At 44.6% G+C, this 24,586-nt stretch overlaps 1 protein-coding gene across 2 annotated transcripts; it reads left to right on the plus strand.

The window, feature by feature from the left end:
* Nucleotides 1-1,137: 1,137 nt before the first annotated feature.
* On the plus strand, nt 1,138-23,650 carry LOC147618410 (coatomer subunit alpha-1-like). Of its 2 annotated transcripts, none has more exons than XM_086774847.1 (4): nt 1,138-1,347; nt 1,489-1,916; nt 2,258-2,752; nt 20,360-23,650. In XM_086774847.1, exons 2-4 carry the CDS (start codon nt 1,709-1,711, stop codon nt 23,299-23,301), a joined length of 3,645 nt encoding a protein of 1,214 aa, XP_086630973.1. In that variant the 5' UTR covers nt 1,138-1,347; nt 1,489-1,708; the 3' UTR covers nt 23,302-23,650. The 2 variants fall into 2 exon arrangements, with proteins under 2 accessions (XP_086630973.1, XP_086630974.1); XM_086774848.1 differs by having other exon boundaries at nt 1,217-1,347; nt 1,442-1,916.
* The last annotated feature ends 936 nt before the right edge of the window (nt 23,651-24,586 follow it).

A 24,586-nucleotide genomic window follows, 5' to 3' on the forward strand; every position in this document is an offset into this window, starting at 1 on the left:
TTGTTGAAGAGTGGATCCAAATAATTTTGTATTCACATGATAGTAGTTGGTTGTGAGTGAGTCCAATTAATTGTTACCATATATTAGTATTATTTTGCTGAGTGATTCCAATTTAATTGTGATCTAGTATGAGTACGAGGATGGGCACTGGATGTGAACACCCGCCTAGGTGCTTGGATTATTTTTGTCTAAGTGCATATGTGCACCATTTTGATTTATCATGCTTAGGCCCATTGTACATAATTGTTTGGGCAAATGTTAGATTATTTTGATACCTTAGACATTGGACAAAGGTTACTTTTGTAAAAGAAAAAGCCCAATTTTGGAAAAACACTCTATTAATTGCTCCAAGGGCTATTTTTGATGATATGATTAAAATATCACGTGTGGGAGTAGGAGCCACACACGTTCGCCACCCCCGCGGGGGGGAGATTGCACCTTGCATGTTTGTTTTTATGCTTGGTGCAAAGTTTCATATGATATTTAAATTCTTATATTTTAATTGGTTAATATGGACAAGACAAATCTCCATCTACAAGATCCTTTGACAAAGGAGGTGGAAGGAGAGGGGGAAGCTTATGCAAAGTGAGATTCTACAATCAAACCTAAGCATGCATCCACCATCAAGCTATGCAAAGATTCAATAGAGAGAGTAGGGAGAAGAGGGAAAACAACTCACAAGAACTCTTTTGCAAGGGAAATTGACTTATACACAAATGGCTAGTGTTCACACGTAGCTGCCCATAGCTTAAAAATAGTATAGGGCCACTATTTCTAGCCTTACATAAAGACATACAGGAAGTTTGTGACTTCCGTATTTGGCATTAAGTTGAAGGTAAGGCCGCTTCATAAAGTCCAATGCAGTCTTATAAAATATAGGCTTCCGTTACATGGGGTTAAGATGGTTATGATAGGACAGGCATACGAAACCATATTAATCGATAGACTGGTTAACTAGTATGTAAAAATTTGACCATAAATTCAATCTAATGGTGAAGATAAAAAAGAAAAGAGGTTGGGTCTTTTTAAAATGGTGTTTTTTATGACCATATAAAAACAAGATAATTTTTGGAGGCATGTATATGTGTGTGTGTGTATGTATATATATATATATATAGCATGGACCGTAAGATCGTCAAGGTTGATGTATTGAAAGCCGTTGGATTTTAGCCAAGACGACGTTAATTTTTATTAAGAAAACCCGACTATGGCACATGCATTTTGGTGTTCCCATCAATCAGTCTGTGTGTAAGTATTCGCATGCAGGACTTGCTCCTCGAGCGAAATTAGGGTTTCTGCTCTGGCGCTCGCAGATCTCCGCTCCTCCATCGCTCGGGAGTCAAGCAGGTTGGGGTTTTTGTGCTCTGAATGATTCGTATCTTGTTGATCCCTCGAAAAAGCATTCTGCTTTTATCTGATCTTGTTACCAAACCATTTCTAGGGTTTTTCTGATGGTTCTCGGGTTTCTGTTGCTCACCGCATCGGCAGCTCCCAGATCGGGTGAAGGTAGTATTTTGCACTTCTTTAATCTGGATCGAGGATCGGATTAGGGTTTCCATTGCAGCGAGCCAAGAGAAAACAGGGTTTCTGCGTTTGGGAGCTCTTAGATCGGCTGAAAAAAGCATCTAGCGTTTCATACCACGGGTTGGATTAGGGTTTCAGAAGTTTTCTGTTTCAAATCAAAGCAAAGGCTGAAGAGATTCGCACAATGTTGACCAAATTTGAGACCAAAAGCAACAGGGTCAAGGGGCTCAGTTTTCACACTCGCAGACCTTGGATCTTGGCCAGCCTTCACAGCGGGGTGATTCAGCTATGGGACTACCGAATGGGGACACTGATTGACAGGTTTGATGAGCATGAAGGGCCGGTCCGAGGGGTGCACTTTCACAAAACTCAACCTCTTTTCGTGTCTGGAGGTAAGGGTCTTCACTTATTTGATGAGATTGTCTAGCTATCAATCATGAAAGACTTAATACTCAACTATGAAATACTGTGCTTATCGTCATTTCAAATTTTTTCTTTATATAAGTTTAGAGCATTTTAGAGGTCCAGTAGGTACGGGGATCTGTGTTCTTATTGATCTCTCTGGAATGTGGAACTAGTTTGGCTGCTCATGCATAGATAGACTGCATCAGATCTGCTCATTTCGATGTTATAATCAATCACATTGTTTCTGTTGATGCAAGACATTATTCCCTCTTGAGTGAAATGCTCAAGGGTGGCCTTATATTCCGTAATCTGCTTTGCACTTTTGCAGGGGATGATTACAAGATCAAAGTGTGGAACTACAAGATGCGAAGATGCCTGTTTACACTTCTTGGTCATCTGGATTATATCCGCACTGTCCAGTTCCATCAGGAGTACCCGTGGATTGTGAGTGCCAGTGATGACCAGACCATCCGGATCTGGAATTGGCAGTCTCGAACTTGCATTTCTGTCCTTACTGGTCACAATCATTATGTTATGTGTGCTTCTTTTCATGTCAAGGAAGATTATGTGGTGTCTGCTTCTCTTGATCAGACTGTTAGGGTTTGGGATATCAGTGCTCTAAGGAAGAAAACAGTAGCTCCAGCAGAAGATATTTTGAGATTGACACAAATGAATACTGACCTCTTTGGTGGAGGTGATGCTGTGGTCAAGTATGTGCTTGAGGGTCATGACCGAGGTGTCAATTGGGCTGCCTTTCACCCCACTCTGCCATTAATCGTGTCTGGTGCAGATGATCGTCAGGTTAAGCTTTGGAGAATGAATGGTAAGTATATATTTTTTACAGTATGTCCTTGATAGTTTTTGCAGAATGGCTGGACTGGGATATATTTTCATGATTTTCAATCTAGTTTATTTCGGGGGCTGCCTGGAGCTGCATTTGGCGCAGGCTATTTGTGACAAATTACTCAACAGTTTGCACTTAAAATTGTGACGAGTTTTCTGACTCCCGCTGCATAGGCAAGTTGAGGGCGAGCTTGAAATCCCACGGCAGAGGTGTTGGGTCCGAGTCTCACTGCCTACAGCCAAGAGTGCTATTGAAAGGTGGTGGGGGAGGGCCCGTACATGGGTGCATGTGTGTAATTACTCTCAAAAAAATTGTGAAGAGTTTTGTAAGCCTATTGTTTTGGTTTGGTAAGGAAGGTGATAGCTCTTGGAAGGAAATCTGTCCTCAGCTTGTAGTGAACTCCAGAAGAGCTAGTGTATACATACTAGTGTCAGTTTCCAAACCTGCTTCGAAGCATGGAGATTATGGAAGGCTTGAGGTTGAGGGGTTCCACCATGCAGATGTACAAGCTGAAGGCTGAGACATCCTTGGTGGCTTTGGTTTTCTAGGCAGTAGACTCATGCTGATAAGCAAGCCCAACTAAATCTTATTTTTAGTGTCAATGCACAATGCTTTGCAAATGAGTTTTGAGTCCCAAAAATATATCAAAAAGCTCATTAAACATGTTCATATTGTGCACAATTTATGTCCCATCCAATGATGCGCATCCGGGCGCCTATTGGGCAATCAAAATTGCCCCAATTGGTCCATACATCCCTCGGATCGTGCCTCTTAGGAAGTTGCAAGAAAGGTCCTTGTCCACATTCCAGGCCATTAACGTAGTGCACATCTTCCTTAGAGTTGACATCTCACCTGGATTTGTTGGCTTGTTGGGTATATGCTTCGTGAGCTTTGGCAAGGTGCTCCTTAACTAACTAAATGATTTTTAAATTTTTTTCTGTTGTCTAGAGACGGTGCGACCAAATGTTGCCTCATACGATGTTTGGCCAATACGCAAGGAGTGAGTATCGTTTAGGATTGCCCGAAGCAATGGAAGATATTGTTCGCATTTCGACTGTTGGTCATGGCAGTATGAATCGAGAATTTCAAAGCACAATTGATTGTATTTTTTTGTTTGGCCATCTGTTTTTGCTTTGCAAGAAGAAGGCTGGTTGTGTTTGTGCAGTCGCATGAACAGTTGTGTGAGGAAAAAAAAGCATGTTCGCTTTTGTACGAGAGAGAGAGAGAGAGAGAGAGAGAGAGAGAGAGAGAGAGAGAGAGAGAGAGAGAGAGAGAGAGAGAGAGAGAGAGAGAGAGAGAGAGAGAGAGAGAGAGAGAGAGAGAGAGAGAGAGAGAGAGAGAGAGAAGTGATCGATTGGCTATGCGTGGTCGTGTTCTGGTCGTGGGCTACTGTAAACCGGCCTTCAGAAACCAAAGGGCGGTGGAACAAACACTCGCACATAAAACACTTCAACGCCATTGAGGACCTAGAAAAGGAAAACAAACAGGGGGAGCTAGAGTGCTCCTGCAAAAAGTACACGGACACCGATTGGCCCCAAATCGCAGTGGCGCCCCTTGCGGTATTTCTTTAATTGATTATAAGAGCTTTGATTACAATATAAAGCTGGTAATTCAGCCGTCCCAGTAGAACACCTGAAGCCTGCAAAGAACCTGCATTTGGCTTCCTGTCCACACGGCATCCACAAATAAATCCAGCCATTGTTCACATCGAAAGACTCTCTCACATTGAGTCTGCATACAGAAGCTTTCTCCCATGATCAAGGCTGCCACAACCATCCATAGCCTCTCACACTATGAACAGCATCACACCCTGACACATCCAGTGCTCCTGCATCACAACACAGACTCCCAAACTGTCTCTCAAAAGAGTATCACAGCACAGCATACCATACAGTCGACACACCTGTACAAACCCTCTCTACCTTCCAAGGATACTATCCATCTCTGTCATGGATTTCCTGTCCCTTGTCCTATCAGTAGCAAGGCTGTACCATACATGTGTCCACTCTTGTACCTTCTGCCTGCATGTGACCTATCTCTTGGAGAAACCCAAACACATGTCTCGTCGAGAAAACCTACGACCTGTTTCCACATGAAACCCTTAGGCCTGTTTCCCTTTGAAACTTCTGTCCTGTTTCCATACATCTAGTTACCTGTTCCCTCATGAAACATCTGGCAACATAGAGATGCCCATAACTGTAGGTCCCTCTGTTCCTTTCTAGCAGGAAGAAAGCCATCTGCTCCATGAGCACGCAGCCATGCGAGCTTGCATCACTCCCATGCCAAGAAACATAACCACAAGACCTGTACTTGCAGTCAAAAACCCAAGCACATAGCTGAATTTGCGACCAAACAAAAACAGCCCATAAACTGTCCCAAAACAGTCCCGAATCAAAGCATAGAAAGGCTGAAAGTTCCATCAGTTGAACGCCATCGACATGATGTCTATGTTCATGGAAAAACAGCCCTTGTCTACCTTTGTGTCCAGAGAAAACCAACCCTTGTCTACTCTTCAGCAGAGGGAGAGAGAGAGAGAGAGAGAGAGAGAGAGAGAGAGAGAGAGAAAGGAGGCCTGTGTCTCTGTTCTGAAGCACAGCACAGCAGCCAGCCCTTTAGTCTCCAAAAAGCATGCGCCTGAAGCTTCTGTAGCATAGCCCGCCTGCAGCCCTTCCAAAAAGCATGATATGACCAGCAGCGCAGACTTCCTGTAGCTATACCTGACTGCGCCACCTGTACTTGCATCGCCTGAATCTGCATCTGCAGAGCAGTCAGACCTGCCACGTGGGCTGTACCTGCAGACAGCAGCCGTACACAGACCTGCCACGTGGGCTGTACCTGCAGACAGCAGCCGTACACTACCTGCATAGGCCTATCCATGCGCAGCCAGCATGCAGTCCACCTCTTCCCAGAAAAGCACACGCTTCCTCTTCAGATAGGCGCCTGAATATCCAGATGAGCAGCCCTCCTGACTGGAAAAGCACACCCACACAAAAGATAGGCGCCTCCTTGCTTTTTCTGCCGCGCAGGCGGCCATGGACACCCGGCAGCCAGGCAGACAGGCGGCGCTAAATCCAGGGGGGGGGGAAAAAAACCAGTAAAAGCATTGACACGCCAAATTCACTGCTTTCGTTTTTTTTAAAGATTGACCTTTTTTTAAAATAAAAAGAGTTTAAAGGCTCCCTAAGGTTTAAAAGTGTTTTTTTAAAAGAAAGCAGAATACATACATACATACATACATACATACATATATATATATAACATACATACATACATACATACATACATACATACATATATATATATATATATATATATATATATATATATATATATATATATATATATATATATAAACACAAAAGCAAAAGTTCAAGTTGCTTTTGGGGTATGCTATATAAACCCCTTAAGTGGGCTTCTTGCCACACATCTCTCAAGTTTTCAAGCTCTCAAGCTCTCAAGTTCCCTTGCACTTTTATTGTGCGAAGATCGAATTTTCTCTCCACTTGTCCTCTTCACGATGTCGATCCAAGAATTGGAGTTGGAGCCCCTTGTCGAACGCGAAGGCTTGCCGGCTACGGAAGATACCGATGCCGATCTTTTTTACGATTATGTGTCAAAATCTGATTTCCAAGAGTTCAAAGTAGCTCTCGAAGCTTCTTCTCAGAACGTCAGGCACAAATCGCCGCGCAGATGCAAGCTTTGCAGAACTCCATCTCTCTCTTGACCACTACCCTATCTACTCTTTCGGGTATGGATACCTTGGCCTCTGGTTTAGGTCCCAAAATTACTCCGGAACCGTTGGGGGGCGAGCAAAAGCAGCGTACCAAGGAGATCGTGGACACTTGGCTACATAAGTGGTAGGTCCATTTTCAGTTTCATTCATATGATGATGGAAAAAAGATCCAGTTAGCAGCAGGTTTCCTCTCAGGCAAAGCTTTGCTTTGGTGGAAGGAACTCAATCCTAAGCCAACAACTTTGCATACAATTCGAAGACGTCTTCAAGAAGGAATTCCTCAAGAAAGAGGACGATTATGATGTTGTTGCCCGGTTTACCACTTTGACCATGACCTCGCAGCACCTCACTTATGAGGTCTACCTCCAGAAGTTTAGGGACTTTCAGATGAAAGCTACAAAGATAGATCCCACTACTCTTTTGGGGTTTTTCGTAGCTGGTTTACCAGACTCATACCGTTTACAGGTTAAAAATAACAAATGCAAAACATTGGACGAAGCCATTCATTGAGCTCGTATCTATGATGATACAATGGTCTCTTTCAAGTCTAAACCCGTTACCGAGCAGGGGAACAAGCATAAAAGAAAGTTTTCCACACCTATGTGGCTAACACGACTGAAGGAAAGTCTTCGGACCAACCTTCGAAGAATTCAAGTTTGACACCAGCGAAGAAGAAACGACTCCTTAAGGCTCTAAAGCTCAAGAAGGAGAGACGTTTTATCTGCGAAGAAAAAGGACACATGTGTAACGAGTGCCCGAAGCAAAAGGGTGCAAAGACCAACGCAGGACCTAAGCCAAAGGTAGCTAACCAGTTGTCTTTGACAGGTACGTCAGTTACTGTACTTTCTCGTCCTAGTACATGTTCTGATTGTCTGTTCAACTCTAAAGTATTTTGCTTGCATGATCTTCTCCGAGTTTATGGAGAAGTGAATGGCCATAGAATTCACATTCTTCTAGACCCTGGCAGCTCACACAACTTTGTTAACTACAAACTTGTGCAGAAATTGAGTCTTGATACGACACCCAGCGATCATACCTATGAGGTACGCCTACTTGCGGGAAGGCAAGTATGGGATCGAAAGGTGGAGATGCTACCAATCCAGATTCAGGACTACAAAGATACTCTGGAATGCTATGTTATGCACCTAGAAAATGTAGACTTGTTATTAGGGATTGAGTGGTTTAAGACTCTTCAAGTCCAGATCGATTGGTCTAGTCATATTTTTTCTTTTCAGCATAGGGACATCTAGTATAGTATTTTAGGTGATTGTATTCATCCCTCTCAGGGACCTCTTGTAAATACAATTGATTTTGGAAATATAATGGATTTTTCTTTGTATACCGCTTTCCATTGTGTATTGATTCCACTTTCTTTCTTTCTCATCCCTTCCATGGATGTAAATGAATTAAGTGTGTTTGAAAGCAAAGAATTAAAGAAGATACTTGATTCGCTTCACGACGTATTTCCTAAGGAATTGCCATCGGGTTTACCACCTGAACGGCCAGTAGATCGTCGTATTGACTTGATCCCTGGTGCCCATCCTGTCAGTATTCCACCTTACAAGATAAGCCAAGCTGAGGAAGATGAGTTGGCTAAACAACTCGAAGATTATTTGAGGATGGGCCAGATCCGTCCAAGTAAATCACCTTGGGGTGCACCTGTGTTGCTTAGGAGAAAGAAGGACAACACCTGGAGAATGTGTATAGATTACAAGAGATTGAACAAGCTGACAATTAAGAACCGTTATCCTCTCCCTGTTGTTTTTCTTCGGAAATCTGTGCGGGAGTACTCTCAGCTCACACTACCGATGATCGACTTATTGAAAGGTCGTGGACGTAAGTCTAATCAGCCTATCACTTGGAATAACGATTTGGATATGGCTCCAAGTTTGTGGTATTGGTATTGACTGATCATCAGTCAATCAAGTATGTGTGTGACGCGGATGATTTGAGAGGAAGGAAAGCTCGTTGGGCTGAGTCAATGCAAGATTTTGATTTTGAGATCTGTTATTGGAAAGGGTCCATTAATAGTGTTGCAGATGCACTTAGTCGAATTAGAGAGGTGAATACTTTGTCATTCACCGAGATTTCTACTGACTTATTTCAGTCATTGAGAGGGCTTTGCAGGACTGATAGTTATTTTGGTCCATTTTGGCAGAAGATCTAGGACGGGAGCTCATTGATTGACCAAGACTCAATGATTGAGCAGTCTACCATTCAGGCTGCAGGAGGCCAGTGGATGATTGGAATGGTTTACTATTCCGCAATGATAAAATTTGTGTACCACAGATCCCGGACATTAGGTCCAAGATTCTTAAGGAGTGTCACGACGCCCCTTCTGCTGGACACCTTGGGGTACACAGGATGCTATCGTTAGTGAGACACTTTTTATTGGCCAAAGATGAAAGGGTATGTAGAAGATTATGTTCTCAAGTGTCAAATTTGTGAAGCAAATAAAGTTGAACGCTTTAGACAGGCTGGGTTGTTGCATCCTTTGCAAATCCCAGGTAATAAATGGAAAAGTATTTTCATGGATTTTATTACCGGATAGCCAAGAACACATCAAGGCCACGATTCTATTTGGGTTGTGGTAGATTGCTTGACAAAAATGGCTAGATTTTTACCGACCTAGAAGACTATTACAGCTATGCAATTAGCACGGCAGTTTATCGAGCAATTGTTTAGACTGTACGGGTTACCGCAGGACATAGTCAGTGATAGGGACTCTAAGTTTACGTGTGATTTTTGGAAACTTGTTTTTGAGAAGTTGGAAACAACTTTGAATTTGAGTTCCTCAGATCATCCTCAATCTGATGGCCAGACAAAAAGAGTGAATCAGATTTTGAAGGATATGCTTCGAGGATATGTATCCAAAAGACAGAGTTCACGGGAGGATTATCTTTCCATGTTAGAATTTGCATATAATAGTACTAAGCATACGAGTACAGGTTTTAGTCCTTTCATGCTTATGTATGGTTTTCAACCTAAATCACCTGTTACAGTAGGATTCTCAGGACTTCAGGATGATGCAGCACGTAATTTTTTGCAAGATATGCAAGAAATGTTACAAGTTGCGAAGGAATCTATTAGAAGACATCGTTCACCCAGAGAGTTCTCCGAAGGAACGATGGTGTATTTGCGAGTTCTGAAAGATTCCGAGACTTTACTGACAGGTCGATCTCCGAAATTATCCCCTAGATACTGCGGACCATTTCGTATTACACGAAGGATTGGTTCAGTTGCATATGAATTGGATTTGCCTTCTCATGTGAAAGTTCATCCTGTATTTTATGTCAGTAGACTTAAGGAAGTACTGGTGGAATAGACCAGTTAGTTACTCCTCAAGAAATCATAGATGTCGAAGACATGACATTTGTTCCGCACGAACCTGAAAAGATTCTTGGATTTCGTGAAAGAAGATTGTGTAATACGCTTATCACGGAATACAAGATCAAGTGGAAGGATCGTGTTGAGGAGGACGCCACATGGGAGACATTGGCTACTCTTCAGAGAGATTACCCTGGCTTTTTAGTGAGCTCAGGAGTGAGCTCTTAGAGGAAGGGGAGTATGTCATGTGCACAGTGTGTATCTACCGTGTGCTATACGCACACAAGACTAGCTTTGAGGTTTGGGGAAGCTTGGAGCTAGGCAGGCTGATTGACGAGCTGAGTTAGGGATAGACTAACGAGCGGGAACCGAAGTATGGACGGGCGGGCGTCCAAGTGTGGACGCCCGATGACCGTGCCAGAGCCTATAAAAGAGTGACCAAGGTTAGTCATTAGTCATATAGAGTCCCCCCTGATTTGTGAGAGCTCTATGGTCTGGAGCCTTGATCTAGTGCACACGTGCACCTGCTTTACGCAGCCGAGGCCGGCAGCAATCTCGAGGCCCGCGAGGGTAGCTTCGTGGCGGTATGGGACGTCACGAGGTAGCAATTGGTCGGTACGTCATCCTAGTTAGCTCAGCTCGTGGCTCGGTGGGGACATCCATGACTGTGGGCTTGCCCACGGCTGTCATGTTTGGGAGGTGAGTCAGGCCTGCATCCCCTTGTTGTTTGTTTGTTTGCAGGTTTCGAGTCTCGAATCAAGAGAGTTCTACGAGGAGATCCGATGGGGATTTGACATTTGGTGCTTTTGGTCTTTGCTGTTCTCAGTCCCCTTATCTTGGGTAGATGACTTTTGGTGGGGCTTAGGGTTAGAATGTACCTATTGTGGAAGTGGATGCCTTGGGAGACTTTTCAGCTTGAAACTTAGTGCAATCTTTATTTTTGTGTCCCATAGTGTGGCAAAAGAAACAACGATTCTCTGCTTTGTACCAATGTCTTTTTATCCGGTTGGAGGTAACCTCCAGTGATGCCCTTCTTAGTTTCTTTCTCAAGAGTCTTCTCTTGGGTGTAGAATCTTTTGTATTGCCTGATTGACCCTGAGAAGTTTTCTTTTGGTCCTTTTGGTCTTTGCTGTTCTGAGCCCCCTTACCCTGGGTAGATGACTGTTGCTGGGGCTTAGGATTAGACTGTACTTGCTTGGGCTTCCCTTCGTTCAACATCAATTCCTGATTTTGAGCGAGTTTCAGTGTTTGTGCGCAAGTCTGAGGCTCAAAATTCCTTTCTAAAATTTGGAGAGAATTAGATTGTACTTGCTTGGGCTGTCCTCCGTTTAGCATCAATTCTTGATTCTGAGTGAGAGTTAGTGCTTGTGCATAAGTTTGAGACTCAAAATTCCTTACTAAAATTTGGAGAGGTTTATATGACGGTGGTGGTAGGGGCGGTGGAGGACGAGGTATTTTGAGGCGTCTGGGGAGGGATGCCAGAATTTGTGCTATCGTCTGCTGATGTTGGATTTGAATAGCCTCTCAGTTGAGTCTTTGCTGAAACTCTCGATTGCAGCTTCTTGACGGTGCTGATCATTTGCATGTCAGCTTCCTTATCCCTTTGCTCCTCCGCACGTCTTTGTTCTTCTTGATTTTTCCTCCTCCTTCGTTTCTTCTTGCTTCTTCACGTGTTTTCGTTATCTTTTCTTCTTTGTTCCTCCAAATCGAAGACATTTGTGCCGGATCTGAGAGGCCTTCTTTGGGCTTCTCTTTTTCTGCGGCAAGCTGCATCTTCACTGAATTTATTTGCTCCATCATTATTCTCAGGAGCTCTTCTGTGCTTTGCGGAAGCATACTTTCTTTTGGTTTGTCGCTTTGGAAGCTTTGTGCCTCCATAACTTCCTGCTAGCTTTCTTCTTTGTCAAATCCCCACGGATCTCCTCATAGATCAATCATGAAACACAACTTGAAATTGCAAAACAAAGCCAAACAACGTGTAGGGAGTGCAGGCCTGACTCACCACCTAACCATGACAGCCATAAGTCTTGGCTATTCCCACCGAGCCATAAGCTAAGCTAACTAGTAAGACGCACCGACCAATCTCTACCCCGTGACGGCCCATACCGCCACGGAGCTACCCTCGCGGTCCTCGAGATTGTTGTCGACCTTGGCTACAAGAAGCAGGTGCACGTCTGAACTAGATCCAAGCTCCTGACCGTAGAATCTAGATGTAATATGACTACTATGCGGAAGCGTGCTTAAATGATGACTAACGCAAAGCAATAAAGACTAACGCTAATCACATGCTCATGACATAGAGTAGAGAGAAGGAGAAGAGAGAGACTCTTTACCTAACCTACTACTATATATTACTGAATGAATGAGTAATTACAATGATTGTCATAGATCCAATGTAGATCTAGACTATGAATGGTATGAATGAACATATGCTTACTGTTCTCCACGTGCGTTAATGGAAAACGCTGATTTGGAGATGTACTTGGCTGATCCAAACTATTAGATTGCATGTCCTTGGTCTTGGCTCTGCAATCTCTGTCTTTGAATGATTATGAATTATCCATGACTTGCCTTTATATAGGAAAGTGATAGCAAGTCGTAATCAGGTCGGTTTTCACTTTTTCAAGCCATAAAGAGTCATCAAAAATGTCATAAAATGTGTTCACATTGTGCCCATAATATGTCCCAACCATTGGTACATGTCCCGGGCACCTCCGGGCACCTATAGGGCCACCAAATTGGCTCCAAACTGCCCATATACGACCTCTAACTTTGCCCTTAAGGCGGCTGTAAGGAATAGTCATGTCTACGTGGCATCGGATTAACGTGTGCATGTGATAGTAGAGCTCTCGCAAAGACTCGCGAAAGTCTATGACCAATTGATTGACCTTGGCCACCCTTTTATAGGCTCTTGGTCGGTTACGTCTTGGATCCTCTGCCAATATGGACCAAAATAACTATTAGTCCTGCAAAGCCCTCTCGATGATTGAAATAAGTTGGTGGAAATCTCAGTGACCGACAAAGTATTTACCTCTTTGATCCAACCAAGAGCATCTGCTACACTACTCATGGATCCCTTTCGATAGCGTATTTCAAAATCAAAATCTTGCATTAGCTCTGTCCATCTAGCTTTTCGTCCACTCAAATCATCCGCATCACACACATACTTGATTGACTGATGATCAGTCAATACCACAAACTTGGAGTCATATAAATAATGCCTCCAAACCTTGAGAGCGTAAATGACAGCATAAAGCTCCTTCTCAAGGGTTGGCCAACGAGATTGAGTGTCGTCTAGCTTTCACTCTCGAAAGCAACAGGTCTACCATCTTGGAATAGAGCAGCCTTGATCGCATAGTCACTTGTGTCAGTCTCAAGAACATAAGGTTGACTAGGATTGGGTAGTGCTAAGGTAGAGGCTTCCTTGACTTCATCTTTGAAAAGTTTAAAGGCTATATCCAAATCGTCATTCAAGGGATAGCTTGATTCGACTTATGTCGACGACCTTTCAACAATTCGGTCATCGGTAGTGTGAGCTGAGAGTACTCTCGCACAGATTTCCGAAGAAAAACAACAAAACCGAGAAAAGAACGAAGTTGTCTCACTGTCTGCGGTATCGGCCAAGCCAAAACCTTTTGAACTCGGTCATAGTCAATGCTCAATCCGTCTTTTGTGATCTCGTGTTTCAAGTAAATAATTTCCGTCATAAAAAACTCACATTTACTTAATTTAGCATTTAGTTGATTCTATCTTAAAATAGTCAAGACAATGGTGAGGTGTCTAACTTGATCCTCAAGAGTATGACTATATACTAAAATATTGTTCGGGAACACAACCACGAATTTTTCCAAATGTTCACGAAAAAGATCGTTCATCATTTGCTGGAAAGTGGTTGGAGCATTGGTCAACCCAAAGGTAATACGAGAAACTCGTAATGGCCATACTTGGTCCGAAAGGTGGTTCGTTCGACATGCCTTCCATGAGTAATTGATGATAACCATTACGTAAATCTATCTTTGTGAAATACTTCGCTCCGACTAAACGGTCAATCAGGTCATCTGATCTAGGGAGAGGATAGCGGTTCTTGATAATCACTTTGTTCAATCTCTTGTAATCTACAAACATTCGCTAGGTGTGGTCCTTCTTTCTCTTAAGTAACAGAGGCGCACCCCAAGGTGATTTACTTGGACGGATCTGACCCATATTTAAATAATCTGTGAGTTGTTTAGCCAACTCATCTTCCTTAGCTTGGCTCATCCTGGAAGGCGGAATGCTAACAAGTTGAGCACCAGGGACTAGATCAATACAATGATCCACTGCCCTTTCGGGTGGTAAGCCCAATGGTAGCTCCTTAAGGAATACATCTTGAAACAATTCAAGTAACTTCTTTAATTCTTTGCTTTCAAACACACTTATTTCATTGACATCCATAATAGGTATGAGAAATGAAGAAAGTGGAATCAAGACATAGTGGAAAGCAATATACAGATAGTAGTCATTGGGCAGGGTCGGACAACGCATGTGACACGTGGCAGTGATGACATGGCATTCGGGTAAAGGTGGCCAATAGTAGTACCATTGGCCGACTAGGAGCATTGGTGCATATGTGTATGTGGGTAGCTAAATTGTCATATTTATTTGCTTTCCTCAATGTTGGACTTGGACCTTGTTAGCACTTTCATCCCCAGTTTCTGCTCTGTATGGTGCCCATTTGGTCCCCTTTTGCATGGCCCTTGTTTGTGGGCTGGCCACCCCTTTTTTAGTATTTTTCTGGGATTTTTCCCAGCCTTTCTGGCATTTTTCTAGGGAGCCATGTCCAACAGCTCCAGTCGGCCTGTTTCCATGCTCCAGTCGGCCAGCTCTTCCCCACTATAAATAGTGGGTGCTGGCCTCTCATTTTTCATAGAGTCTTGTAGTTATTTGCTCCCTCACTTATGAGACTATCACTGTCTCTTGCTTGGGACCGTTTTGGTTCAGTATATTCAGCATAGTTTGCTCCATATCTCTCTCTCTCTTGCACTCTCTGTTCAGCACATTCTAGTGCCACTCTGCTTCCGCTCTGTGCACTCTTTCATGGTATCAGAGCTCTAGGTTAGCAACCTTTCTGCTGCCCCAGTTCAGCCCTGTTTTCAGCACTTCTCCTCTGCGTTTTCTTCCAGATCCATAGCTTTTTGCTGCTGCGTTTTCTGGACAGCACTCTGCTGGTCGGTTCCTCTTCAGATTGGCTTCACCGATTCAGCCGTCTGGCTCTTGGAGATCAGTGTTTCATTGCCCACTTGGAGATTGGACTGCAGGCGGCCTGTTTTCTACAGGACAGCACTTCTTCATTGCTGCGTTTTTCCTCTCCAGTGGTTCTTTCCCTTTGCAGAGGGGGCTTGTGGTGTTGCAGGCTTTGGTGGCACACTTGGTACCTGTGGAGGACACTTTTTTCAGAGATTGTGCATTTCTTGAGATTGAGCCCAAGCTCTTGTGATGGCTGCTCCCACTTCTCTTCATATGTTTGCAGAGTCTGCCAAGTTGGATGGTTCCAACTACACCCTATGGAAGGTGAAGGTGAAATCGGCCTTGCGTGGCGTGGATCTCTGGGATTGGCTTGTTACACCAGCCAATGCCACCCCTCCCACCCTTGCTTCCGGTGGTGTGACTCAGGCACATATTGATATTTGGCAGTCGAATGATCGACGTGTTTTTTCCTTTCTGATGTTGAACTGTCAGGATGCTGTTCTCTCTCATGTGCGTACAGCTGATGCTGCACATGAAGTTTGGAAGGCTTTTGCAGATCTCTATGAGATTAAGTCTCCGGGTCGGATTTTGGCATTGGAAAAGCAACTTATGAACTTATCAGTTTCTGCGTTTCCATCTTTATCTGCTTTCATCTCGAAGATGAAAGATCTCCGGGACGAGCTTGCTGTTTGTGGCAAGGACATCTCCACAGAGGATATGGCTATTCGGCTGCTCTCCAAACTTCCAGAGAGGTTTGATGCATACTTTCAGTCTCTGGTTTCTTCTCCTCGTCCTGTTCCAGTTACTTGGGAGGATGTTCTCCCCTCCATTATGCAGATAGAGTCTCGCTTTGAGGAGCGGACTGGCACCTCCGGTGGCCCTGATGGAGCTTTGGCAGCACGAGATAAAGGGAAGTCTCAACAAAAGAAAGGTAAAGGGGGTTCTGACAAGAACTCCAAGGATTCCGATAAGGATAAAGACAACAAATCTTCAAAGAATAAAGACATTGAATGTCACTATTGTGGCAAGAAGGGTCACAAGTCACCCCAATGTCACAAGAAGAAGCGTGATGAAGCAGCAAAGAACTCTTCCTCAACGGCGGTGTCTCAACCCAAGAAGGATGATGGAATACTTCTCTTAGCAGGTACTCGGCGTATACTTGCTCTTGTGACTTCTCAGTCACGGTCTTGGATTGTTGATAGCGGTGCTACTGCTCATATGACACCCCATCGAGATTGGTTCGAGGACTTCACTGCCAGATCAGGCGAGATCACTCTGGGTGATTCTTCTTCTGTGCCAGTGCATGGTCATGGCACTATCCCCATCTTCCGTTCTGAAGAGGACAAGAGGTACTTCTCTGACGTTCTGTATATTCCAGATTTGGCTTTTAACCTTTTGTCAGTGAGTGCTCTTACAGCTCAGGGTGCGGAGGTGATCTTTTCTCGTTATGAGATTACCATTCGTGATAAAGCGACTGGTAGCATCTTGGCTCAGGGAGTCCAAGATAGTGGTCTCTACAAACTGACCGCTCTGCTTTCTTCTGGTGCTTCTTCTGCTCTTTGGCATGCTCGGTTTGGCCATTTGAGCTATCAGCTTCTGCAGCGAGCTTCGAAGGATGGGTTGGTTGATGGATTACCAACCATCAAGGCTCCGTCTTCTCCTTGTTCCTCTTGTTTGCAGGGGAAGCAGCACCGAGCCGCCTTTCCGAAGGAGGCGACACACAGATCTTCGACATCACTTGCTCTCATTCATGCAGACTTGTGTGGTCCTATGAGTACCGCGTCTTTGAGTAAGGCGTTGTACATGCTCGTGATGGTGGATGATTTTACCAGATATACTTGGGTTTTCTTTCTGAAGACCAAGGATGAGACTTTTCATCACTTCTGTGATTGGAAAGCCGAGGTGGAAAAAGAGACCGGTCACTCGGTCAAGGCTCTCAGGACCGATGGAGGGGGTGAGTTTACATCCCAGGAGTTTAAGCAATATTGCAAGACACATGGCATTCGGAGACAGCTTACTACAGCATATACTCCATCTCAGAATGGAGTTGCCGAGAGGAAGAATAGGACCATTATGGAGATGGCCCGTGCTATGCTTGAGCATTCTTCATTACCTCGACGTTTCTGGGCTGAGGCGGCTTCCACTGCTGTCTACATTCAGAATAGGTCTCCTACTGCTGCTCTTCCCGACAAAACTCCATATGAGGCTTTCCATGGTGAGAAGCCCTCCGTTGTTCATTTCCGGATATTTGGATGCACCGCGTATGTTCATGTGCCTAAGGAGCACCGCTCCAAGTTGGACTCGAAGTCTCAGCGCATGACTTTTCTTGGATACAGCACTGTGTCCAAGGCATATCGTCTTTATGATCCTCAAGCCGGTAAAGTTATTGTGAGCCGTGATGTGGTGTTCGACGAGACTCCTACTTCTTCAGAGGGGGGTGGTGAGCTTGGTGAGCTTCTTCTTCCTGCACCTCCTTCTCCTCCTCCTACTCATCCTCCTGCTCCCGCTGTTACTGTCACACCTCCAGCTGAGGATTCTCAGTCAGATGATGATGACCCTGCTCCTCCTCCGGCGAGTTCGAGCAGATCTGTACCTGGTTGGTATTATCAGACAGTTCGTGACTCTGGGTTACGTGAGCTTCCTTCTGCTCCTCCGCCTGGTTCTCTTCGGCGTTCTTCCAGAGTTACAGGGAAACAAATTCATGAGGGCAACATGTTTGTTAATTATGCTCTTATGTCTACAATCATTAATGGTCCTTCTGATCCCACTTCTGTAGACGAGGCTCTTTCACATGAGTCTTGGCGTCATGCTATGCAGACAGAGCTGGATGCTATCGAACGGAATGGCACTTGGATTTTGGTGCCTCGGCCTCTGCAGCGTAAGGTGATTGGTGTGCGTTGGATTTTCAAATCAAAGTTCCGAGCTGATGGCAGCTTGGACAAGCACAAGGCGAGGTTGGTTGCCAAGGGTTATGCTCAGCGCCCCGGTGTCGACTTCGATGAGACTTTCGCTCCAACGGCCCGAATGACTACCATTCGTACCGTTCTTGCACTTGCAGGACATCATAGATGGCCCGTTTTCCAGATGGACGTCAAGTCGGCTTTCTTGAATGGAGAGCTTACACAGGAGGTTTATGTTGATCAGCCGCCAGGATTTGTTGTTCCGGGCAAACAGGATCATGTGTACCGGCTGAAGAAGGCTTTATATGGTCTAAAGCAGGCTCCGCGGGCTTGGTACCAGCGGATTGATGAGTTCTTTCAGAAGCTCGGCCTGCGCCGCTCTCATGCAGATTCGAACCTTTATATCCTCCTTGAGAGGGGGTTGATTGTTATCATTGTGGTCTATGTTGATGACCTCATCTTTACAGGTTCTTATTCTGTGCGGATCCGTTCTGTTATGGATGCTTTGGAGACAGAGTTTGAGATGACGGATCTGGGCCTCTTGCACTATTTTCTTGGCTTTGAGATTTGGCAGACCTCGAAGGGCATTTTCTTCTCTCAGCAGAAGTACACTCGGGAGATTCTCGACAGATTTCAGATGACTGGGTGCAAACCAGTATCTTCTCCTTTGGATATTGGTGAGAAGCTTTCTTCACTTGATGCTTCTCCAGGGACTGATCAGGGACAGTATCGGGTTCTCGTCGGTTGTTTGGTATGGTTGACCTACTCCCGATTGGACATATGCTTCGCAGTCAGTTTATTGAGTTCCTTCTCATCCAAACCCCGTCAGCAGCATTGGCGGTGTGCTCTCAGAGTTCTTCGGTACTTACGTGGCACTCTGGATTTTGGCATCTTTTATGGCCAAGGACGCACTCTTGTTGGATGGTCTGACTCAGACTGGGCTGGAGATCCAGATACACGGCGTTCGACCACTGGTTGTGTTTTTTCACTTGGGTCTGGAGCCATTTCTTGGAGCAGTAAAAAGCAGCCTACTGTGGCGCTTTCCTCTACCGAGGCGGAGTACCGTGCAGTTTGCTATGCTGCATGTGAGGCGATATGGTTGCGGAGATTATTGGAGGAGCTTGGCTGTCCTCCTACCGGATCTACTCTTCTTTGGTGTGACAATCAGAGTTGCATCGCCATCGCCAAGAACCCTGTGTTTCATGCTCGTACGAAACACATTGAGATTCAGTATCACTATGTTCGTGAACGGGTTCTTGCTGGAGATTTGCGTTTGGAGTATTGTCCTTCCGCGGAGAATGCTGCAGATTTGTTCACCAAGCCGGTTTCTCAGGCTTCCTTGGCTCCTCATCTTCGGATTCTCGGAGTTTGTTCAGCATCTGGTGCTGAGAGGGGGTGTTAGCACTTTCATCCCCAGTTTCTGCTCTGTATGGTGCCCATTTGGTCCCCTTTTGCATGGCCCTTGTTTGTGGGCTGGCCACCCCTTTTTTAGTATTTTTCTGGGATTTTTCCCAGCCTTTCTGGCATTTTTCTAGGGAGCCATGTCCAACAGCTCCAGTCGGCCTGTTTCCATGCTCCAGTCGGCCAGCTCTTCCCCACTATAAATAGTGGGTGCTGGCCTCTCATTTTTCATAGAGTCTTGTAGTTATTTGCTCCCTCACTTATGAGACTATCACTGTCTCTTGCTTGGGACTGTTTTGGTTCAGTATATTCAGCATAGTTTGCTCCATATCTCTCTCTCTCTTGCACTCTCTGTTCAGCACATTCTAGTGCCACTCTGCTTCCGCTCTGTGCACTCTTTCAGACCTCATAGAGCGTTTCTCTGGAGGCGAAGTGCTAGCAAGGACTGTACAATAGGTCATAGGGCTGTGATTTGATGTCTTCATTCTGAGCCACATGTTGTACTTGAACTTTAGTTGTATTATTTCGTTGTTGTACATAACACAAAGTAGTAGTTTAGGACTTGTGTGTGTGCTGAATGTGTGATTCTGCCGCACTCTTCTTTCTATCTCTGGAAAACCCTAGCACATAGGCGCAAGTGTTCTACATTTAGGATGCTTGCTTGTGGTCAAATGTGTTGTGGCATTTGATTCATGTTAAACTATTTTAAGGAGTTTTTGAGTTGAACTGCATATTGACTCAACGGTAGTGACATGTGAATCATGTTAAACGCTTATAAGGTGGTGGTGAGTTGAATGCATATCTTGTGGTAGAGAAATCCCTGATAGCATTTTGAAGTTGACTATGCTCTCGTGGCAGTCTCTGTGACTATTTTAAGCAAGTGTTGGTTTAATGGTTTGTATCTTCTTGTGCTACAGTTTCTTCAGCTATTAACAGCATTCATGGCTACAAAGCAATCCCTTCTTCTTACGTGTTTCTTGGTGGTTTATGTTATGTATCCAGATACTAAAGCTTGGGAAGTGGATACTTTGCGTGGTCACGTGAATAATGTGTCATGTGTTATGTTTCATGCCCGGCAGGATATCATTGTGTCAAATTCTGAGGACAAGAGCATTCGAGTATGGGACATGTCGAAGCGCACTGGTGTTCAAACATTCCGTAGAGAGCATGATCGCTTTTGGATACTTGCCGCCCATCCTGAGATGAATCTTTTGGCAGCTGGACATGATAGTGGGATGATTGTGTTTAAGCTGGAAAGAGAGAGACCAGCATACACGGTGCATGGAGCAACCCTGTATTATGTGAAAGAACGACACCTTCGTAGCTATGACTTGGCTTCAGCAAGAGAAACTTCCTTGATCTCCATCAGAAGGCCAGGAGCAACAGGCATGAATCAGGGTCCTAGATCAATGAGCTACAATCCTGCGGAAAATGCTGTTCTGATATGCTCAGATGTTGATGGTGGCTCTTATGAACTGTATACAGTTCCAAAAGATACATCTGGCAGGGACACTCAGGAACCGAAGAGAGGCCTTGGGGGTTCTGCAGTATTCATAGCTCGAAATAGGTTTGCCAGTATTGACAGGGCTGCAAATCAGATTGTCCTAAAGAATCTGAAGAATGAGGTGACCAAGAAGTGTGCCTTACCTGTACCAACAACGGATGCTCTTTTCTATGCTGGCACAGGTAACCTGTTATGCCGCTCAGAAGACCGTATTGTTCTCTTTGATGTACAGCAGAGGACAATCTTAGGTGAGATCCACACACCTTTTGTGAAGTGTGTGGTATGGTCCACAGATATGGAAAATGTAGCTTTGCTGGGCAAACATGCAATTACAATTGCTACAAAGAAGCTTGAACACAAGTGCAACTTGCATGAGACCATTCGTGTGAAGAGTGGAGCTTGGGATGAAACCAATGTGGGTGTTTTTGTTTATGCAACCTTGAATCACATCAAGTACTGTCTGCCCAATGGAGACAGTGGCATTATAAGGACTTTGGATGTACCAGTATACATAATAAAGGTTTCTGGGAGTACTCTTCACTGTCTGGATCGTGATGGGAAGATCCGCACCTTGCAGATTGATTCAACTGAATACATGTTCAAGCTTGCTTTAATCAGGAAAAGGTTTGATGAAGTCATTCAGATGATCAAGAGTTCCCAGCTTTGTGGACAAGCCATCATTGCCTATCTTCAGCAGAAAGGTTATCCAGATATAGCTTTGCATTTTGTGAAGGATGAGAGGACTCGTTTCAATCTGGCCATTGAGTCTGGAAATATAGCTATTGCTGTAGCTTCTGCCAAAGAGATTGATGAGAAGGATCACTGGTATAGACTTGGTGTTGAGGCTTTAAGACAAGGAAATCATGAAATTGTGGAGTACAGCTATCAGAAAACCAAGAATTTTGAAAGGCTTTCTTTTCTCTACCTCATAACTGGCAACCTGGAGAAACTGAAAAAAATGCTCAAAATTGCTGAGATGAGAAATGACATCATGGGTCGCTACCATAACAGCCTTTACTTGGGGGATGTTCAGGAGCGAGTGAAAATATTGGAAGAGTCAGGTCACTTGGCCCTTGCATATGCCACCGCTGCAATCCATGGGCTTGCAGATGTAGCAAGTCGCCTGGCTGAAGAGCTCGGTGACAATGTTCCATCACTCCCTGAGAAGTCTGAACTCCTTTTACCCCCTGCCCCTGTGCTACTTGATGGCAATTGGCCTCTGCTCCTAGTTAGTAAAGGACTTTTTGAGGGTGCATTTGGTGAATCTGGAGCTGTCGGAGAGGAAGAAGATGAAGTTGATGCTCGAGCTTGGGGTGAGGAGGTCGAGATCTCTGATGTCACCGAAGGCCAAAATGGTGATGCAGTTATGGTCGAAGGCGAGGAGGCTAAAGGAGGTGATGATGAAGAGGGAGGATGGGAAATGGAGGATCTGGAGCTTCCAGCTGATGTAGGCACCACTGAAAGTGTAACAACTGTAACAACTGCTTTGTTTGTTGCTCCTTCCCCAGGCGTGCCTGTTAGCCAAGTCTGGACACAGAGGTCTTCTTTAGCTGGAGAGCATGTGGCTGCTGGGGCATTTGATACTGCTATGCGATTATTGAATAGGCAACTGGGCATACGGAATTTCACACCTCTAAGACCCCTCTTTGAAGATCTTCACATGGCCAGTCACACATTTTTGCCTGCTTTTGCCTCAATGCCTGTGGTTCCATTGGCTTTAGAGAAGGGCTGGACCGAGTCTTCAAGTTCCAACTTGCGAAGCCCTCCAGCCTTGATTTACAAGCTTTCCTTGCTGGAAGAGAAATTGAAGATGGCCTACAGAGTCACCACGGAGGGTAAATTTACCGAAGCATTGAAGCTCTTTTTAGGCATACTCCACATGATTCCACTTCTGGTAGTGGACAACAGAAAAGAAGTTGATGAGGTAAAGGAGTTGGTGGGCATTTGCAAGGAGTATGTTCTTGCCATTCGTATAGAGTTGAAGAGGAAGGATACCAAAGATGATTTTGTTCGTCAACAGGAGCTTGCTGCGTACTTTACCCACTGCAATATTCAAAGTGTGCATGTGAAGCTCAGCTTGCAATCAGCCATGGCCCTTGCTTACAAAGGGAAAAACTTCAACACAGCAAGTACATTTTGTAGGCGCCTTCTTGAGCTCAACCCTACTTCGCAGACTGCTGCAAAGGCCCGCCAAGTGTTAGCTGCTTGTGAGAGGAATCCTCGGGATGAGATTCAGCTGAACTATGATCCAAGAAACCCATTCACTATTTGTGGAGCTACCTTCACACCCATCTATAAGGGAAGCAAGGATGTCTCCTGCCCATACTGCACAGCGCGCTTTGTTCCAGATATTGCAGGTGGTATCTGTTCCATCTGTGACTTGGCTGTCGTTGGTGCAGATGCTTCGGGTTTATTGTGCTCTACAACTCAGGTACGGTGATCCTAGTCCTTGTGGTGACAGGTTCGTCAGTGTGCTGCTATAGCTGGATGCAATTTATAAGTGGAGGCATTCTGGTCAAGTTCTGGCCAAATTAGCTTGAGTTTTCTATAACTTTTATGGTAGCGCATGAACAGTTGTCAAGTGGGGAGGATTTGCCTAGCCTACACTCTTTAGGGCTACTCTGTTTTTTCAGGTTCAGTGCCCAGGCAGTGTTGCACTGTTTTTTTCCCTCCAATATTTGTGCCTAAAGCTTAATTGCTGAGGCATACTTCCCATAAATGCAGTGTTGCACTGTTTTTTGTTCCCAATATATGTGCCTGCAGCTTAATTGCTGTGGCGTACTTTTTTACTCACTTTGTAGGGCTAGCATTTGTGTTGGGAGTCAGTACTTTACTGCCTTGGTTGGTGGGGCTGAGAAGCTGGGTCAGTCTGTTTTTCCTGAATTGTTTGCACGGGAACCTTTTTCGATAAGAGTCCATGCTTTTGCTTAAGTAGGGTTTTGAGGTTTTGAGCTGTATATGTTTGCTGCTGGTTGTTGTAACTTGGATAATGAGGTTTGGCCTTCATTAGCCTAACAGGAAAGGTGTTTACATACTTGTGATTGGTGTATGTGAAGAGGTCTGACAATGGGCAGTGGAAGTTGTTCATTGACGGGCAGTACTGCCTTTCCTCGTAGCATCTCCTTCCCACAGTCTCATGTGGATGTGTGGAGGGTGTGTTTATGCACGTTCCAGAAGTGTCAAATGGGCAATGTGTTTGTTAGGAAAGAGCTCATGAATTGCCTGCCTTCCCCGCTCACCGCTTTTAGATGTGTAGAGGAATGTTGTTGCTATTTTTAGTGGTTGGGTTTTAGTAGGATTTCGATTAGTTGCTTTGCTAGATGCCTGTCTTTGTGCTTTAGTCGTGTACTCTCAATAGGCTGTCTTTTTTGTTTTCTTTTTGAATTAAAATGTTGCCACTTTGCTTATGCAATATTTGATAAGCTGTAGTGGTACTCGAGGTAATAAACTCCCTTATTTTTCTTATTGCCCTTATAATCGATTCACTATGGCAGCCAAGTAGGACAGGGGTGCAGTTGTCACCAAGACACGCTTTTCAAACTAGTCCACCCCCTTATCCACATTTTAATTATGCACACTCGCTTTATGAGTGTACACATCATGACGAGCAAGGAGTAGCATGCAATCCTGATTAGCTTCGTGCTTCTATCCTCTATCCAGATTTGAAATTTTCTTTATGCCTCCAGTGAGCGAGTAGTGGGCATAAGTGTCTTTCTTCAGTAAAG

Source organism: Cibotium barometz, chromosome 35 (assembly GCF_041138505.1).
Source record: "Cibotium barometz isolate CiBa-2024 chromosome 35, ASM4113850v1, whole genome shotgun sequence".
In the NCBI taxonomy this organism is placed as follows: domain Eukaryota; kingdom Viridiplantae; phylum Streptophyta; class Polypodiopsida; order Cyatheales; family Cibotiaceae; genus Cibotium; species Cibotium barometz.